The sequence below is a fragment of the Electrophorus electricus genome, unplaced genomic scaffold, assembly GCF_041902795.1.
Source record: "Electrophorus electricus isolate QZ-2024a unplaced genomic scaffold, ASM4190279v1 Scaffold38, whole genome shotgun sequence".
Classification (NCBI taxonomy): domain Eukaryota; kingdom Metazoa; phylum Chordata; class Actinopteri; order Gymnotiformes; family Gymnotidae; genus Electrophorus; species Electrophorus electricus.
Genome location: NW_027658671.1, coordinates 157,501 through 174,428, shown reverse-complemented (window position 1 = coordinate 174,428; position 16,928 = coordinate 157,501). Strand labels below are relative to the sequence as shown.

Sequence of the window (16,928 nt, the reverse complement as noted above, 5' to 3'; positions counted from 1 at the left end):
TAATGAAGGCCCTAAGGTTTAACTTAAGTGGTCAGAAATTAGCATTTAAAATGGAAATATGTCAAATAATTTTGTTGTTTTGATGTGGTTGTCCTGGAGAAACAGCCCGAGTTTCTAACTGGGAAATCTTCCATGAACAATGTTTCTTATCAGAATTAAATATAGGCCTGTACCGACCTGTGCAGCTCTTCAAAGGTTTCCTTTGATTGGCTCTGATCCTCAGAGGGCGGGTCTTGTAATGTGTAGGCTTGTAGCTGGTTCTCTAGCTGTAGGCGGAGAGTCTTCTCTTGATGGAAAAGCGCTTCCATCTTCTCCAGTTCCTCTCTGCACCTGCTCAGCTCCTGACAGGTGGATGAAGAGCATTACGTGAAATGAACAAATAATTCAATTCAAGAGACGTGTCTGGTCCTCCTACTGCAGTAGCAGTTAAAACTATTCTAAAAAGGAAGAGAATAAAGAGGCTTGGGCAGAATAATTTATGCATTTGAGAAGGTCAATTTATTGCCTTTTCAAGTTGTATTTAGATTTTTTAGCGCCCTCCCTTTATCTAGGTGCGGAGTGTGATTAACAAGTGTCCCCAGTCTCGTCCGCTCAATTAACCGGCTCTGATTACAAAAACTAGACTCGGGTCTCCTCACGTCTAAGTTTTGCTGCGTCGCCACTGGGAAACGCTCCTCTGCCGCGTTGTAAATCTGTTCTGTACAACTGCTGCACTTCTGCGAGCCGCCCTCATACTTGAGGAAGCTTATACGCATGCGCAGGTTAAAGTTGTCCTTCTGCAGCTCGGATATCGTCTGGATTAAAAAAAAGAGCAAACAGATCGGATGGATGTTCAGACAGACAAATATTATTTGGCAGCTTGGCAGTAAAATTGCATACCTGCGTCATTTCTTTTAGTGTCCACGTTTTGTTCCTGGTCAACAATTTCCCATGTTGAGGAAAACTCATCATGTTTCTCTATTGATTTAATTTGGCCTTTCACGATCGTTCCTGAATCCAGGGGATACACGGATAATATAAAATATTTTAGATATTTCTATAATTAACGGCGCACTTAATTTAATGATATAATAAATAATGCAAGTAATATTGATACTATTGCTGAAAACTATTAGAATATGCAATAATTCTGGTCGCACTATACCTTGAAAATCACCTTGTCCTCCTTCAGAAAAGCATGTAGGTATTTAGTGTGTTGGAACGCTTTTAAATAACTTACACTTTCCTTAGGTTGTGATGTCATAATTACATTAATGCGTCTTAGTGGAACAGTTCACTGACGCAGTAACGCCAGCAGTGGCAATTTGACTTTAAGTGTCTGACTTTTATCAAGCAGTAAAACCATTGTCATGCCTCTGATAAACCTGATCAGGAAGGAGACGTAACGGAAACCACAAGGTGGTCAATTTCAGAGCTACAGATATTAGTGGTAAATAATGTGGCTAATGACTGAATTTGTACTCTACCAAAGTTGGTTACTAACACTAAATGGTAGCAGATTGGTAATTTTCCTTTATATAGCAGAGCATATTACTGTAAGTTCAAATCATATTATTTCTTTATCTATTTGAGCAAATTCCACAGTCATACATATTATACAGTATAAGAACAATATGTGTTAAATACATTCATATTTTTGTTTTGTGAAATGGCACATAATATTATGTATATGAATGTGCCGCAATTATTTTAAAGTTCTAACTGTTTTATAATAACATTTGTATCATGATCATGAATGACTTTCCTTTTCATTCACAGTTAATAATAATGAAATTAAAGAATTGTGTTCTTGTGCGCAAGAACACAAAAACATTCGCGAGCGTACAGTATGTGTTTGTGTGTGCAGAAGAGCAAGTTTGTGTAAGAGCAGGATATATCTAAACACGTGCAAGCAGTTTTGTAGCAGAGCAAAGTAAATGTAAGCGAGAGCAGAGCAAATATGAGTGAGCACATGTAGATTTTGCATGCGAGCAAAGGAGATCCGTGAATGCTGCGAGTTACACGTCAATACTGTGTGAAAAAAACAAAAAACAAAACAGATGTTTGATTTTGCGCTTTTTCCAATTAATGCAGATTATGTCCCTTGTCGTGTTTTGACCTTTTATTCAGAATTTTTGTCTGAAGTCCCTTAAAACATTCACTTATGTCTACAGCTCCATCATAACCTTGACCTTAGATGTTACCTACTAGTAAATAGATCTGCCTGATTAACGTCTTTGGGTCGTCTTCTTCTCAGATACATGTCTTGGCACAAACTAAACGTTCACATACTGTCTTATACCACTACATCACTGGGCATATGCTCTGGACATGGCGATCAGCAGAGGAGAGACCCAAGATACCATTTTAAAATGGTTAATTCAAACACTCAAAATGGTTTGAACTGTCATCTCAGGCGAGTGTATGCTAGAAACGAAACTTAATGACAAAAAATAGTCATTTTATATAGAGTTTGTGAGCACAGAATAGGTATTACACACAAACTAATAACCTGTCTCTCTCTCTCTGTGTGTGTGTGTGTGTGTGTGTGTGTGTGTGTGTGTGTGTGTGTGTGTGTGTGTGTGTGTGAGTGTGTGTGTGTGTGTGTGTGTGTGTGTGTGTGTGAGTGTGTGTGTGAAAACCTAAGTAAACGTCTGCTCAGAACAGCTGTGCTGTATAAGCTCCATGACAAATAAAATTCTCCCACAGTCAAAATCCACTGGTAATTTACTGTCACTGTTCTACGCTATTCTGTGTTATTTAAATACAGTTCTATACTGTAGCTCTGATTTCTCTCTCCCGCAGAAGGTTGGATAAAGTGTTGTGACTGGTCACAGCAGTCCGGCCCCTAAAAAACAATTATCCTTGACAAAACCGGTTCAGTCCGGTTTAACGCGAAAGTGAAATTTTTGTGCTCCATTTTAAGAAGCGGAATACAAATATCTTTAGAAAACAAAGCCGTTGAGTATCTGAATCTGAGCTGTCAATCAAGAATTATATGAACTTATATTACTCAAAGAACAAGTTCTTAAATTTAATATTAACAGAATTGAATATTAACAAGGTTAATGTCTGAAAACGTAAAGCTTTTAGCCGCTATTCTGTTGCAGTAGGTGTCTTCGTTTACGCGAAATAGAGCAATAGAACTGAGGTCGTCTGATTCAGAATAACCAAACTAAAGTCGTTCTAGGCTCATCTAAGAAATTGTTCCGAATCAACATGTTTACATGAACTGTATAAAAAGTACTAATAAACGCACTATATACTTCATATATTTCTATTTTGTCCTCTCCGCAGAAACAAACTGCGCAAATAGAACAGGCGTCGTACTGCAGGAAGTGTCACAAATGTCTCGGACTGTGAGCCAGTAGATCTAACAGTAAGTGTTTAGGTGTCCAACTAGATGTAGACTAGTTGTTTTATCAGGCTAAGACCGTGCTGTTTACACGATCATGTCGTAATTAGACTGACAGTGTGAGGTTAGTATTGTACCAATAGTGTGCATGTCAGTGTAACTAAAGAAGTAATATTTATAATATTTATTAGTAATATTATTAAGTGATATTTCGACACTGTTTCTTTGTATGACAGTGATTGAGTTAGTCTGTGACCCACTATGCACTTATAGAACACATTTTTCCTGCCTCTGTCTTCTTTTCCACTTTGCAGTGATACTCTTCACTACACCCACGTTTTTGAGTTTGTTTTAGTGCTGTAAGATTACAGTTTAAACTTTATGCATTATTTGCTCATTTTAATAAACTATATTTTGTACTTATAAAGTTAGTAAAGGTGCCTGTCTACACCAAAGCTCTTCAAAAACATGAATGACTGTTTCTCTTCTGAGAACATTAAGCGAGAAAATACTGTAATGTTTCACTTATAGGCACGTGAATGTCTTGGTCGTGACTCGTTAAACGGAGATCTTGGCTGCAGTTCGGACTGTGAACCAGTAGATCTGACAGAACGTGTTTACACGTCCAACTCGGCTACGTGTTTTGAACTGGCTAAGACAGTGATTTTATACGATCGTGTGTTAGTTCAACTAACAGTGTCAGACTAGTATTGTACCAACGGTGCGCATGTAAATCTAGCTAATAATTTATGAAGTTCTGCGCTGTTTATTTGTGTGACAGTGATTTGGAGTATGCACTTATTATAAAAACACATCTTTACTGCCCTCTTTTGCAGTTTAGCCAGGGCTTTAGCCTGGTAGTGATCTTGACACTAACCTCTCTGTGATCACATGAGGATGTTTACATTTGCATTTATAAAATTTAGCAGACACTCTTATCCTGAGCGACTTACAAAGGTGCTTTATTTATGTTTTTTGTAGCGACACAACAAATCACTTCTGTAAGTCTCTCTGGACAAGGGTGTCTGCCATATGCAGTAAATGTAAATATTGTAATTGGATATGTGTTCTGATTATTAATCTGCATGTGCGTGTTTGCAGGTGTACAGCTATAATCTGTAGGAGGAGACATGACCTCCAAAATACGTGTCTCTGGGGAACAGCACACACAGAAAAGAGACAGGTGAGAGAACATAAATAAACATACTTGCAGTGCATAGGTTTGTGCACTTATTTACTTGGGATATCTGAATAAATCTATATTTATTGCATTTAGTAGATGTTCTTAGCCACACAGACCTCTTAAAAGTGCTTTGATATCCATTCACAAAACCCTTGAATAGTACCAGCAGGTAACAATCTTAAATCAGATACTGCCAGAAACAGTTGTCTCTACTGAGACAGAGACACAATGCATAATACAAAGATGAAAGATAAGTATAAACTTCAGAAAGTTTAAGACCAGCTTAATGTAATGTAAAGTTGCTCTCTGGTATAACTCTGGTCAACTTGAAGATCACTTAGTAAATAACAAGAAACATAATAATGAATTTAGTGTTTTCAACATCTTTGTATGAATTCTTTAAAAAACATTCAATAAAAATCGCAACGATAGACATAAATACATATTAATTTATATTTGCACCATTTATACACACATTAGTATTTTGGCCTTAAAATAATATATTTTTAATTGTGTATGTTAGTCTGATTCAGGGTAAGAGATCAGACTCCCCGGAACCCAGCAGTGTATCCATGAAGAGTGACCAGTCAATGGACATTCCATTACAGTTCAGAGAGGGAGTGTATCCTACTGAACTCAGGTAAGGATGACGTAGGGAATGTGACTGTTCTACTGAGCTCAGGTAAGAGTGAGTCCTCCGCTTACACTTCAGAGAGGGAGTGTATCCTTCTGAGCTCAGGTAAAGATGATGTAGGGAATGTGACTGTTCTCCAGAGCTCAGGTAAGATGGAGTCCTCTACTTACACTTCAGAGAGGGAACGTGTTCTGATGAGAGGTGATGGTCTTGATAGACCATCGATAGAGATAAATACATATTAATTTATATTTGCACCATTTATACACACATTAGTATTTTGGCATTACAACAATATGTTTTTAATTGTGTATGTTAGTCTGATGCAGGGTAAGAGATCAGACTCCCCGGAACCCAGCTGTGTGTCCATGAAGAGTGACAAGTCGATGGACCCTAAACGTCAGTTCAGAGAGGGAGTGTGTCCTACTGAGCTCAGGTAAGGATGATGTAGGGAATGTGATTGTTCTACTGAGCTCAGGTAAGGATGATGTAGGGAATGTGACTGTTCTACTGAGCTCAGGTAAGGATGATGTAGGGAATGTGATTGTTCTACTGAGCTGAGGTAAGCATGATTTAGGGAATGTGACTGTTCTACTGAGCTCAGGTAAGGATGATGTAGGGAATGTGACTGTTCTACTGAGCTCAGGTTAGGATGATGTAGGGAATGTGACTGTTCTCCTGAGCTCAGGTAAGATGGAGTCCTCCACTTACACTTCAGAGAGGGAGAGTGTTCTGATGAGAGTTGATGATCTCCTGGTTTAGGACAGTGTTCCTCACTCCCAATCCCACCTGATCAAACTCACTCAGCTCATTATGAAGCCCTTCATGAGCTCCATCAGTTCATCCATAGTTTTAGTTTTGAGGCCATGACACTAAAATATCTGCCCCTACAGAGACCAATCTTAACTTATGGATAGAGAGAAGACCTGCATCAGAAGACCTAAGTGTATGGGTGGAGCAGTATGGATGTAGGAGTTCAGCTAAGTAGGGAGGTGCAAGACCATGCAGAGCTTTGAATGTAAGCAGGACGAGTTTATACTGAATGTGTTGAGGGACAGGGAGCCAGTGTAACTGATGTAGAATCGGGGTGTTGTGGGCTGACATTTTTTAACATCTAAGAGAATTCTGGGATGTAAATGAAGAGAGAGTTGCAGTAATCAAGATGGGATGTGATGAAAGCATGAACCAGAGTTTCAGCACCTTGTCTGGAGAGCATGGGCCTAAGTCTACTGATATTGTGACTGTAAAAAAAAAGGCATTTTTAACCATTGACATGATGTGGGGTTGAAAGAGTAAGGAGTACACCAAAGTTCCAAAATGCAGTTGATGATTTGACCAAGACCCATCTAGACTGAGTTTAAAATCAGTTAATTTAGCGATTATGGATTTAGAACCAATAACTAAAATTTTATTTTGTAAGGATTTAACTCTAGGAAGTTTATGTTCATCCACTGTTTGAGATCTTTGATACAAGAGAGTAAAGCAGGAAGTGGTAAGGTAGTGTTACCTTTGGTGTTACTATAAATCTGAGTGTCATCAGCATAACAGTGGAAACGGAGACCATGCCTGCGGATAATCTGACCAAGGGGCAACATATCGATTAAATAGGAGAGGACCAGGCACCGATCCCTAGAGAACATCTTGGGTAACGATAACAGTGTGTGATTTGTGTTTACCAAGTGTGACAAAATGTGATCTATTAGAGATATAGGAGATAAACCATTCAAGAACTGTATTAGTAATCCCAATGTCTGAGAGGCAGCTGATAAGTATGTTATGGTTTAATTGTGTCAAACACAGCACTTCTATCTAGAAGATCTAGAAGGAGGAGAACACACAGGGCACCAGAGTCAGTAGAGAGAAGGGGATCATTGAAACCATGTAACAGGGCTCTCTCAGTGTTGTGCATAGTATGGAAGTCAGATTGGAAAGGTTCAAATAGATCCTGAGTATTTAAGAAAGATTGCAGTTGAGAGGCTGGAACCCTGATTAGACAGGGGAGATTGGAAATGGGTCAGTAATTATCAAGTAGTGCAGCATTTAGTCCTGTTTTATAAAGAATGGCAGTTAAAGCTGAGGTTTTGAGAGCTGTAGGGACAGAATCCGAAGGGAAGTATTAATGAGAAGACATGGGAGAAATAGCAGAAGAACACTTAAGAAGAGGAGTTGGGGCAGGATCAAGCTGTAGGTAGATGAGCTGGATTTAGTTACAGTAGTAATGCTGTTACTGAACATTGCTGAGCTCCTCTTTTAATGACAAGACAAAAACAAACTCTAAATTACAGTTTAAGTTTCAAGTTTGGTTTATTTGTCATGTACATAGATAACTCGCAGTGAAATGGTTTGAGAGTGCTCTGTCCAAACTGAGGGAAAAAAACAGGGGTACATAAGGAAATATCTCTCTCTCTCTCTCTCTCTCTCTCTCTCTCTCTCTCTCTCTCTCTATATATATATATATATATATATATATATATATATATATATATATATATATATATATATATAAAACAATGTATGTACAATATATGTATAATATGTTTATCAGGCTTTGCCAGACATGTAGCACAAATGTTTAGTCCGTGGATCAGTGTGTGTTTACATGTGCACATAGTCTGGCTAATATTATTCTAGAACACATGTTTTAATCAGCCTAAGCTTAGGTCAACTAAGACACTATGTCACACTATAACAATCAGACTGTAATATTAACATGATCATATCTAAGTAAGACAGTTGTAGACTAATATAAGATCATGGGTGTACATGTAAACATAGATAGTGAGGGGTTAACACTTGTGTAACAGTTGATTAATCTGCTTGTATTATTCCTAGAAATACAAAAATCTTGGTGTTATCTTTGATCCAGAGCTCAGATTTGATCAGCAAATCAATTCTGTTATTAGGAATAATTTTTACAAGTTCAGAGAAATTTCCCAAAATCAAATTCTTTGTTCATGCTTAGGAACAAGTCATCTACTCACTGGCACTCAGAGTTGTTCAGATCAGCTGTTGGCTGTTCTAAAATCTCGGCTGAAGCTGAAGTGTGACTGTGTCTGTTCCACAGTCTTGACTGAAGCTGAAGTGTGACTGTGTCTGTTCTACATTCTCGACTGAAGCTAAAGTGTGACTGTGTCTGTTCTACAGTCTCGACTGAAGCTGAAGTGTGACTGTGTCTGTTCCACAGTCTCGACTGAAGCTGAAGTGTGACTGTGTCTGTTCCACAGTCTCGACTGAAGCTGAAGTGTGACTGTGTCTGTTCAGTTGCAGCACTGAGGCTGTGGAACAGTCCTTCTCTGAATATCAGCTCTGCTCCCTCTTGTGCAGATTTCAAACACTTCTTTTTACTCTGACATTTTCATTTCTCTGTCCATGTTTATGTTTGATGGCACATTTCCTTTTGTTTTACATTTCACAGGTTTTTGTTAAGATATTTTTCCTAACTTTCCACAGCACTTTGATCATTGCTGTTGTGGTAAATGTGCTCTATAAATAAAATGTAATTATTTTCTAACAAATCATCTTGTAAAGGAGCCCTTTTGTCTGTTTTGCTTTCCCGTGTCGTCCTTTGTTTATTGTTGCATCTGTGTGTTGTCCTTCTCCCTGCTCCTCCCACCATTCCTGCCACTCCCCAGCCTAACTCCACCCACCATTCCTGCCAAAGCCCCAGCCTAACTCCTCCCACCATTCCGGCCACTTTCCAGCCTAACTCCTCCCACCATTCCTGCCACATCCCAGCCTAACTCCACCCACCATTCCTGCCACTCCCCAGCCTAATTCCACCTACCATTCCTGCCACTCTCCAGCCTAACTCCACCCACCATTCCTGCCAATCCCCAGCCTAACTCCTCCCACCATTCCTGCCACTCCCCAGCCTAACTCCTCCCACCATTCCTGCCACTCCCCAGCCTAACTCCTCCCACCATTCCTGCCACTTTCCAGCCTAACTCCACCCACCATTCCTGCCACTTTCTGAACTAACTCCACCTGCCATTTCAGCCACTTGTCCTTAGTCTCTGCATTGTTCTCTTCCCAGATTCGTCCATGTATATACTTCTCCTGTTTCCTGTCTTCCTGTTCTTGTTTGTTGACCTTTGTTTTCTTGTGGCTGAGTGTGTTTAGCACATTTGCTTTACTTTCACTTTCTATTAAATGCCTTTTTGAGTTTCTACACTCACACCTGCATCCTGATCCTTTCTGCTGCCGCACACCAGGCAGCATCACAGATCTATTATGAAATGCAGAAACACAAGTGTTGATAATATATAATCTTGTATAATATCTACTTGTCTGTATAATCATGTGTTGTGCAGGTATGAATGTGCTACATATTCCTCCATAAAGGTCTGTTGTGTTTGTCCACAGTGTACAAAGAGAAAAAGCAGAACTCACCTACAGAAAACAATTGGAGTCCATATTCAAGGTATGTAAGTGTGGGGGTGATTTCTAGTATATTTGGGTTTTAGGATGTAACAGCAGTAATAAGATTACTTTTTCCATTAAGTAATGAGTACAGTAATCCCATTACAATTTTAGATAAGTGATGAGTAATGCATTACTTTTTTTAAGTAACTACCCAAACACTGCCAGAATGTTCTCCATCATGAAACAAAATCATGTAGTGATCTCTCTCTGTAACAATGGTGGTGTTTTTTTGATTGTCTGTTGCTGTTTATTCCTAACCAGGAGCTGGAGCACAAAGTCGTCTCTCTGGTGAAGAAGGAGCTGAAGAAGTTTAAGAAGCTGCTGAGTCCAGATTACCCAGCATGCTCTGAGAGAGAGATGGAGGATGAGGAGGATCAGAGCAGTGCCAGAGAGGGGGCGCTGAAGATCACACTGCATGTGCTGGGGAACATGAACCAGACAGACCTTGCTAACACACTACAGACCAGTAAGAGCTCTGGATCATGGCTTTATGATGACAGTATCACTATAACTAAATTTTGTCCTCTGTGTTTGTGCAAAGTGTTTCATGGTTTTGATAAATGGTTTTGATAAACTTCAACATCAAAGATAACAAGAAAATAAAATATTTGTGATCATGTTCTTCTGTTTATTAGAGCTATTCTCTGAATATCAACGAAATCTCAAACACAAACTAATGGATACATTTAAAAGAATTAATGAAGGAATTTCCCAACAAGGAAGCTCAACTCTTCTGAATGAGATCTACACAGAGCTCTACATCACAGAGGGAGGGAGTGGGGAGGTCAATAATGAACACGAGGTGAGACAGATTGAGACAGCATCCAGGAGACCAGCAACACAGGAGACACCCATCAAATGCAATGACCTCTTTAAAGACAAACCCATCAGAAGAGTGCTGACTAAAGGAGTTGCTGGAATTGGGAAAACGGTCTCTGTTCAGAAGTTCATTCTGGACTGGGCTGAAGGAAGAGCAAATCAGGACGTCCTCTTCATATTTCCACTTCCTTTTAGGGAGCTGAATTTGATGAAGGAGAAAATGTTCAGTCTGATGGATCTGCTTCATCACTTTTTCCCAGAAACAAAACAATTACAATTAATACACTGTGATGCTTACAAAGTCATTTTCATCTTTGATGGTCTGGATGAGTGTCGACTTCCTCTAGATTTCCAGAACAATGAGAACTTGTGGAATGTAACAGAGTCGACCTCGGTGTATGTGCTGCTGACAAACCTCATCAAGGGGAATCTGCTTCCCTCTGCTCTCTTCTGGATAACCTCTCGACCTGCAGCAGCCAATCAGATCCCTCCTGAGTGTGTTGATCAGGTAACAGAGGTACGAGGGTTCAGTGACCCTCAGAAAGAGGAGTACTTCAGGAAGAGAATCAGTGATCAGAGCCTGGCCAACAAAATCATCACACACATGAAGTCATCAAGAAGCCTCTACATCATGTGTCACATTCCAGTCTTCTGTTGGATTGCAGCCACTGTTCTAGAGAGAATGTTGGGTGAAGCAGAGAGTGGAGAGATCCCCAAGACTCTGACTCAAATGTTCACACACTTTCTGATCTTTCAGATCAAACACAAGGATAGAAAGTACCATGGAAACACTGACACTGATCCTCAACAGACTAAAAAGACAATTCTGTCACTGGGAAAACTGGCTTTCCAACAGCTGGAAAAGGGCAACCTGATCTTCTATGAGGAAGACCTAAGAGAGTGTGGCATTGATGTCAAAGTAGTGTCACTGTACTCAGGAGTGTGTACCCAAATCTTCAGAGAGGAGTCTGGGCTTCACCTGGGGAAGGTGTTCAGCTTTGTGCATCTGAGCATTCAGGAGTTTCTGGCTGCTTTATATACATATCTCTCCTTCATCTCCAAAAAGAAAAAATGTGTTGAAACAGCAAAAGAAAGGTCTCTTTAAAAGATCAACCATGTCTGACTTCCTTATGAATGCAGTGGACAAGGCCTTACAGAGTGAGAACGAACATCTGGACCTTTTCCTCCGCTTCCTTCTGGGTCTCTCACTGGAGTCCAATCAGACTCTCTTACAAGGCCTACTGACACAGAGGAAAAGAAGCTCTCACAGCAAAGAGGAAACAGTCAACTACATCAAGGAGAAGATCAGGGAGAATCCCTCTCCAGAGAAATCCATCAATCTGTTCCACTGTCTGAATGAACTAAAGGATCATTCTCTAGTACAGGAAGTCCAGACATACCTAAGCAGAGGAGGTGACCATTGTCTCCATGGAGCCAGTCTCTCTCCAGCTCAGTGGTCAGCTGTGGTGTTTGTGTTGCTGAACTCAGAAGAGGAGCTGGATGAGTTTGACCTGAGTAAATATGACCCATCAGAGGAATGTCTACTGAGACTGCTTCCAGTGGTCACAGCATCCAGAAAAGCTGTGTGAGTATTTTCATTCATAAACACATTACTGCACTGGTGTTAGTACATCATGATCTCCATCATAAGGTACTTTTGTTAATTTGTAAGTGTTTCCTAAACCCCTTTGTAACTAATGTATCATGTACCCTAATTACTATTTAAGGTGTTAGCTGAACCACTCATTAATCCTAAAGAATTTACACACACACACACACACACACACACACACACACACACACACACACACACACACACACACACACACACACACACACACACACACACACACACACACACACATCTCTCTTTTACCCACATTAACATTCTCTTTCACATTTTCACAGCCAGTTATGGAAACAGATGCAGGCCAAGATGTAACATGTGTAAAACATAATAAATTTACCTGAATTAATTATAATTACAAAGATATTAGAGTAAATTCTGTTGTGTAGCCCAGTGTAGGTGAGAATGTGTAACTAACTTTAGAAAATTACTCATCTGAGTTGTATTTCTGAGCTGGTGTATGCAAAGTAGTCTTGTTTTTTTTTCCACTTTTCCTGAACATGTTTCTGTTTCTGTGTGTCTGCCCTTTTTACCAAAGTCTGCTGTTTGGTCTTCCTAGTGCTGACCTTTGCCTGTTAACACTGTTTGCTTTTTGGACTGTGGACTGGTTGTTGTTCCTCGTATTTAAATGAGACTTTTTCCCATTTTATACAAACCAGCGCTGGACTCTGCTCCTGCCCTCCCGCTGACAGTGAGAACAAAGATGAGCACAGCAGTGGGGGGAGATGAGAACAAAACTACATAGACCAGAGTTTGGACTACAACTCAGAATAATGGGTTCAGTCTTCTGTATATGACCCATAATAGTCCACATATTCAAACCAGCTGATGGACAAACCTGAAAACATAAATACCTGTTGTGACGGTGGCGGCACAGAGGAAGCGAAAGGCAAGGTTGAGCCAAAGTGCTCTTTATTCTGCATTGTCAATACGTGAAAAACCACAACAAATAATCAACGATACTCAGTCCTAACACTCTGTGTAGCGATGTACAGGGTGGAAGTGAGTAGTCCGGCGTTCCACTAATGTGCAGCGCTTTCTCTCAGGACCTGTGAGTTTAAATAGAGAGAGAGAACACGGGACAGGTGAAGGTGATTAGTAGGCAGGGGACTGGGAACAAGGCAGGGATGTAGTGCGCTCCCTAGCAGGAGTGGGCGTGTCCCTCCTTCTGGATGCCCGGCCAACCGTGACACCTGGCAAATATAAGCAACCCCTTAAAACTGTTTAAAAAAAGAAATGACAGGTCTTCTCTCTGACTAGTCACTGTTGTGTCTGAAAATAATCATAGTTTACTAAGCAAGTCTTTACTAAATAAATACATCTTTATTTATTTATCTTTGAACCATGTTTATTCAGTGAATACATGGTAATATTTTACATTTCCCTTGTTCAAGATTATTGAAACTGATATTGAAGGCCTTGCATAGTGTGTCTCTAAAAGAGCAACTTTGTTAAAGAGTAGCTTCTCGTCTTCTATTAATATGAGCTCCTGGCTGCACCAACAAACGCTGCTCTCTCAGGCTCAAGTGGTGATCTTCAGCTGGGTCCTGCCTGAGACACCCAGCAGATGCAGCAGGACTAGAGCAGGTGAAGGGTACTGTGGAGAGACAGGCTGAGGGGATGGAGATGGACATTCTTCTCCACACACATCAGTTCCTCCTCTTATCCTAAGAGACACTGATGAGCCAGTATATCCAGGGCTTTCTCCTCTTCTGGGGTTTGTGTGGATATCACTCCCCACTGCTCAGTGTGAACTGCCTGCACTTAATATCTGCACAATATCATCACACTGCTTCTTTCTCTGTTACACAAACTAACAGTTTTGTTCAGTTTCCTCCACAGGAATATGGAACTCCATGATTATAAAATTGTATTCACCCTTCTGTGATGTTTAACAGGTTAAGGAGGATGCGGGGACGAGGCACATTAAACATAACATACATTTTAATCATAAGCACAACTCAACACACACAAACACACTACATATGTCAAACACCGTACCATGACACTTCTGTCTGTCCTCCAATACTTTAGTGTCTGAATCAGTGGCTGTTTATACTGTTAGTGTCTTTGATCAGTTTATAGTAATTCAGTTTGCACTGTCAATGTATTGTTTGCCTGTTGACTTGTGGGACTGTTTCCAAACTTAGTGAGCAGTGGAGCTAACAAAGAAGCAGTTTTAATTTGTTTATTTTCTTGTTAACAGTGCTCTGAATTAACACACCTCACACACAGTGTGTCACCCCCCCCCCCCCCCCCCCCCCAACACCACACATTGTAACTTTTTGTGTGTGTGGTTGTGTGGGGGTGAGGCAGTGTGATTGTGATTATGTGTTTGCATTTGTGTAAGCATGTGTGTGCGCACATGCTCATTAGCATAGGGTGTGTGTGCGTGTACTGATCTGTAAATGTGAGGGGTTTTTCTCCTTCTCTCTGCAGGCTGGATAACTGCAGTATTACAGATGAAGGCTGTGCTGCTCTGGCTTCAGCTCTGAGGTCAAACCCCTCATCACACCTGAGAGAGCTGAATCTGAACTTCAATAAACCAGGTGACTCAGGAGTGAAGCAGCTCTCTGCTCTACTGGAGGATCCACACTGTAAACTGGAGAAACTACAGTGAGTTACTGATTTACTGTCTCTTTATACACACACACACACACACACACACACACAAGCACACATACATACACATACAGTCAAACCCAATATCCTCGCACACATATGCGCACACTCAATATCAGTCAGTATCCTCAAACACACACGCACAAATACATACTGTCATTAAGCTCTCTCTCTCCCTCTCTCTCTCACACACACAAACACACAGTCAGTATCCTCTCATGTGTACACATTCAGTATCCACACACACACACATGCACACACAAACATGGAGTCAATATCCCCACACACACAAATACATACACACAGATATAATTGCTATTACCCTCTTCCTCTTTCTGACACACACATTCCATCACTGTATTAATTAGATTCACATTTACTCACTCACACACTCACTCACTCATTCTCTCTATATACACACACACAATCACTGCATCACTATCACAACATGTGTATGTATACTGATCTGTAAGTGTGAGGAATTTCTCCTTCTCTCTACAGGCTGTATAACTGCAGTATTACAGATCAAGGTTGTGCTGCTCTGGCTTCAGCTCTGAGGTCAAACCCCTCATCACACCTGAGAGAGCTGAATCTGAACCACAATAAACCAGGAGACTCAGGAGTGAAGCAGCTCTCTGCTCTACTGGAGGATCCACACTGTAAACTGGAGAAACTACAGTGAGTTACTGACTTACTGCCTCTTTATACACACACACACACACAGTGTGAGAGGATGTTGTAAGTATCCTCTCTCACTCACACTCAGACACACACACACACACACACACACACACACAGTGGGTGTCCTCTCACTCTCTGACCGTCGCTCACAAACACACACACACACACGTGCTGTCAGTATCCTCTCACACACAGTCATTATCCTCTCACTCACACACAGACACACACAGTCAGAATCCTCTCTCTCACTCTCTCACACACATACACACACACACACACACACACACACAGTCAGTATCCTTTCACATGCATACACACACACACAAACACACGCAGAGTCAATATCCTCTGACTCTCACATGCAAGCACACACACACCCCCACCCCCCCCACACACAGTGGGTGTCCTATCACTCTTTCACACACACACACACACACACACACACACACACACACACACACACACACACACACACCTCTCTTTTACCCACATTAACATTCTCTTTCACATTTTCACAGCCAGTTATGGAAACAGATGCAGGCCAAGATGTAACATGTGTAAAACATAATAAATTTACCTGAATTAATTATAATTACAAAGATATTAGAGTAAATTCTGTTGTGTAGCCCAGTGTAGGTGAGAATGTGTAACTAACTTTAGAAAATTACTCATCTGAGTTGTATTTCTGAGCTGGTGTATGCAAAGTAGTCTTGTTTTTTTTTCCACTTTTCCTGAACATGTTTCTGTTTCTGTGTGTCTGCCCTTTTTACCAAAGTCTGCTGTTTGGTCTTCCTAGTGCTGACCTTTGCCTGTTAACACTGTTTGCTTTTTGGACTGTCGACTGGTTGTTGTTCCTCGTATTTAAATGAGACTTTTCCCCATTTTATACAAACCAGCGCTGGACTCTGCTCCTGCCCTCCCGCTGACAGTGAGAACAAAGATGAGCACAGCAGTGGGGGGAGATGAGAACAAAACTACATAGACCAGAGTTTGGACTACAACTCAGAATAATGGGTTCAGTCTTCTGTATATGACCCATAATAGTCCACATATTCAAACCAGCTGATGGACAAACCTGAAAACATAAATACCTGTTGTGACGGTGGCGGCACAGAGGAAGCGAAAGGCAAGGTTGAGCCAAAGTGCTCTTTATTCTGCACTGTCAATACGTGAAAAACCACAACAAATAATCAACGATACTCAGTCCTAACACTCTGTGTAGCGATGTACAGGGTGGAAGTGAGTAGTCCGGCGTTCCACTAATGTGCAGCGCTTTCTCTCAGGACCTGTGAGTTTAAATAGAGAGAGAGAACACGGGACAGGTGAAGGTGATTAGTAGGCAGGGGACTGGGAACAAGGCAGGGATGTAGTGCGCTCCCTAGCAGGAGTGGGCGTGTCCCTCCTTCTGGATGCCCGGCCAACCGTGACACCTGGCAAATATAAGCAATCCCTTAAAACTGTTTAAAAAAAGAAATGACAGGTCTTCTCTCTGACTAGTCACTGATGTGTCTGAAAATAAGTATAGTTTACTAAGCAAGTCTTTACTAAATAAATAAATCTTTATTTATTTATCTTTGATCCATGTTTATTCAGTGAATACATGGTA

The 16,928-nt window shown here is 40.7% G+C and overlaps 1 protein-coding gene and 1 pseudogene across 1 annotated transcript in view; both read left to right on the top strand.

The window, feature by feature from the left end:
* The first annotated feature begins 2,816 nt into the window (after positions 1–2,816).
* On the top strand, positions 2,817–13,501 carry LOC145655876 (NLR family CARD domain-containing protein 3-like; annotated as a pseudogene).
* A 925-nt stretch (positions 13,502–14,426) lies between these two features.
* Positions 14,427–16,928, top strand: part of LOC145655861 (ribonuclease inhibitor-like) — a gene marked incomplete at its 5' end in the record, with an annotated part of 8,473 nt that continues 5,971 nt past the window's right edge. Inside the window, 2 exons of the mRNA XM_081709326.1 lie at positions 14,427–14,635; positions 15,143–15,319. Coding sequence (XP_081565452.1) covers positions 14,427–14,635; positions 15,143–15,319 — 386 coding nt within the window. The remainder of the gene's footprint in view (positions 14,636–15,142; positions 15,320–16,928) is intronic.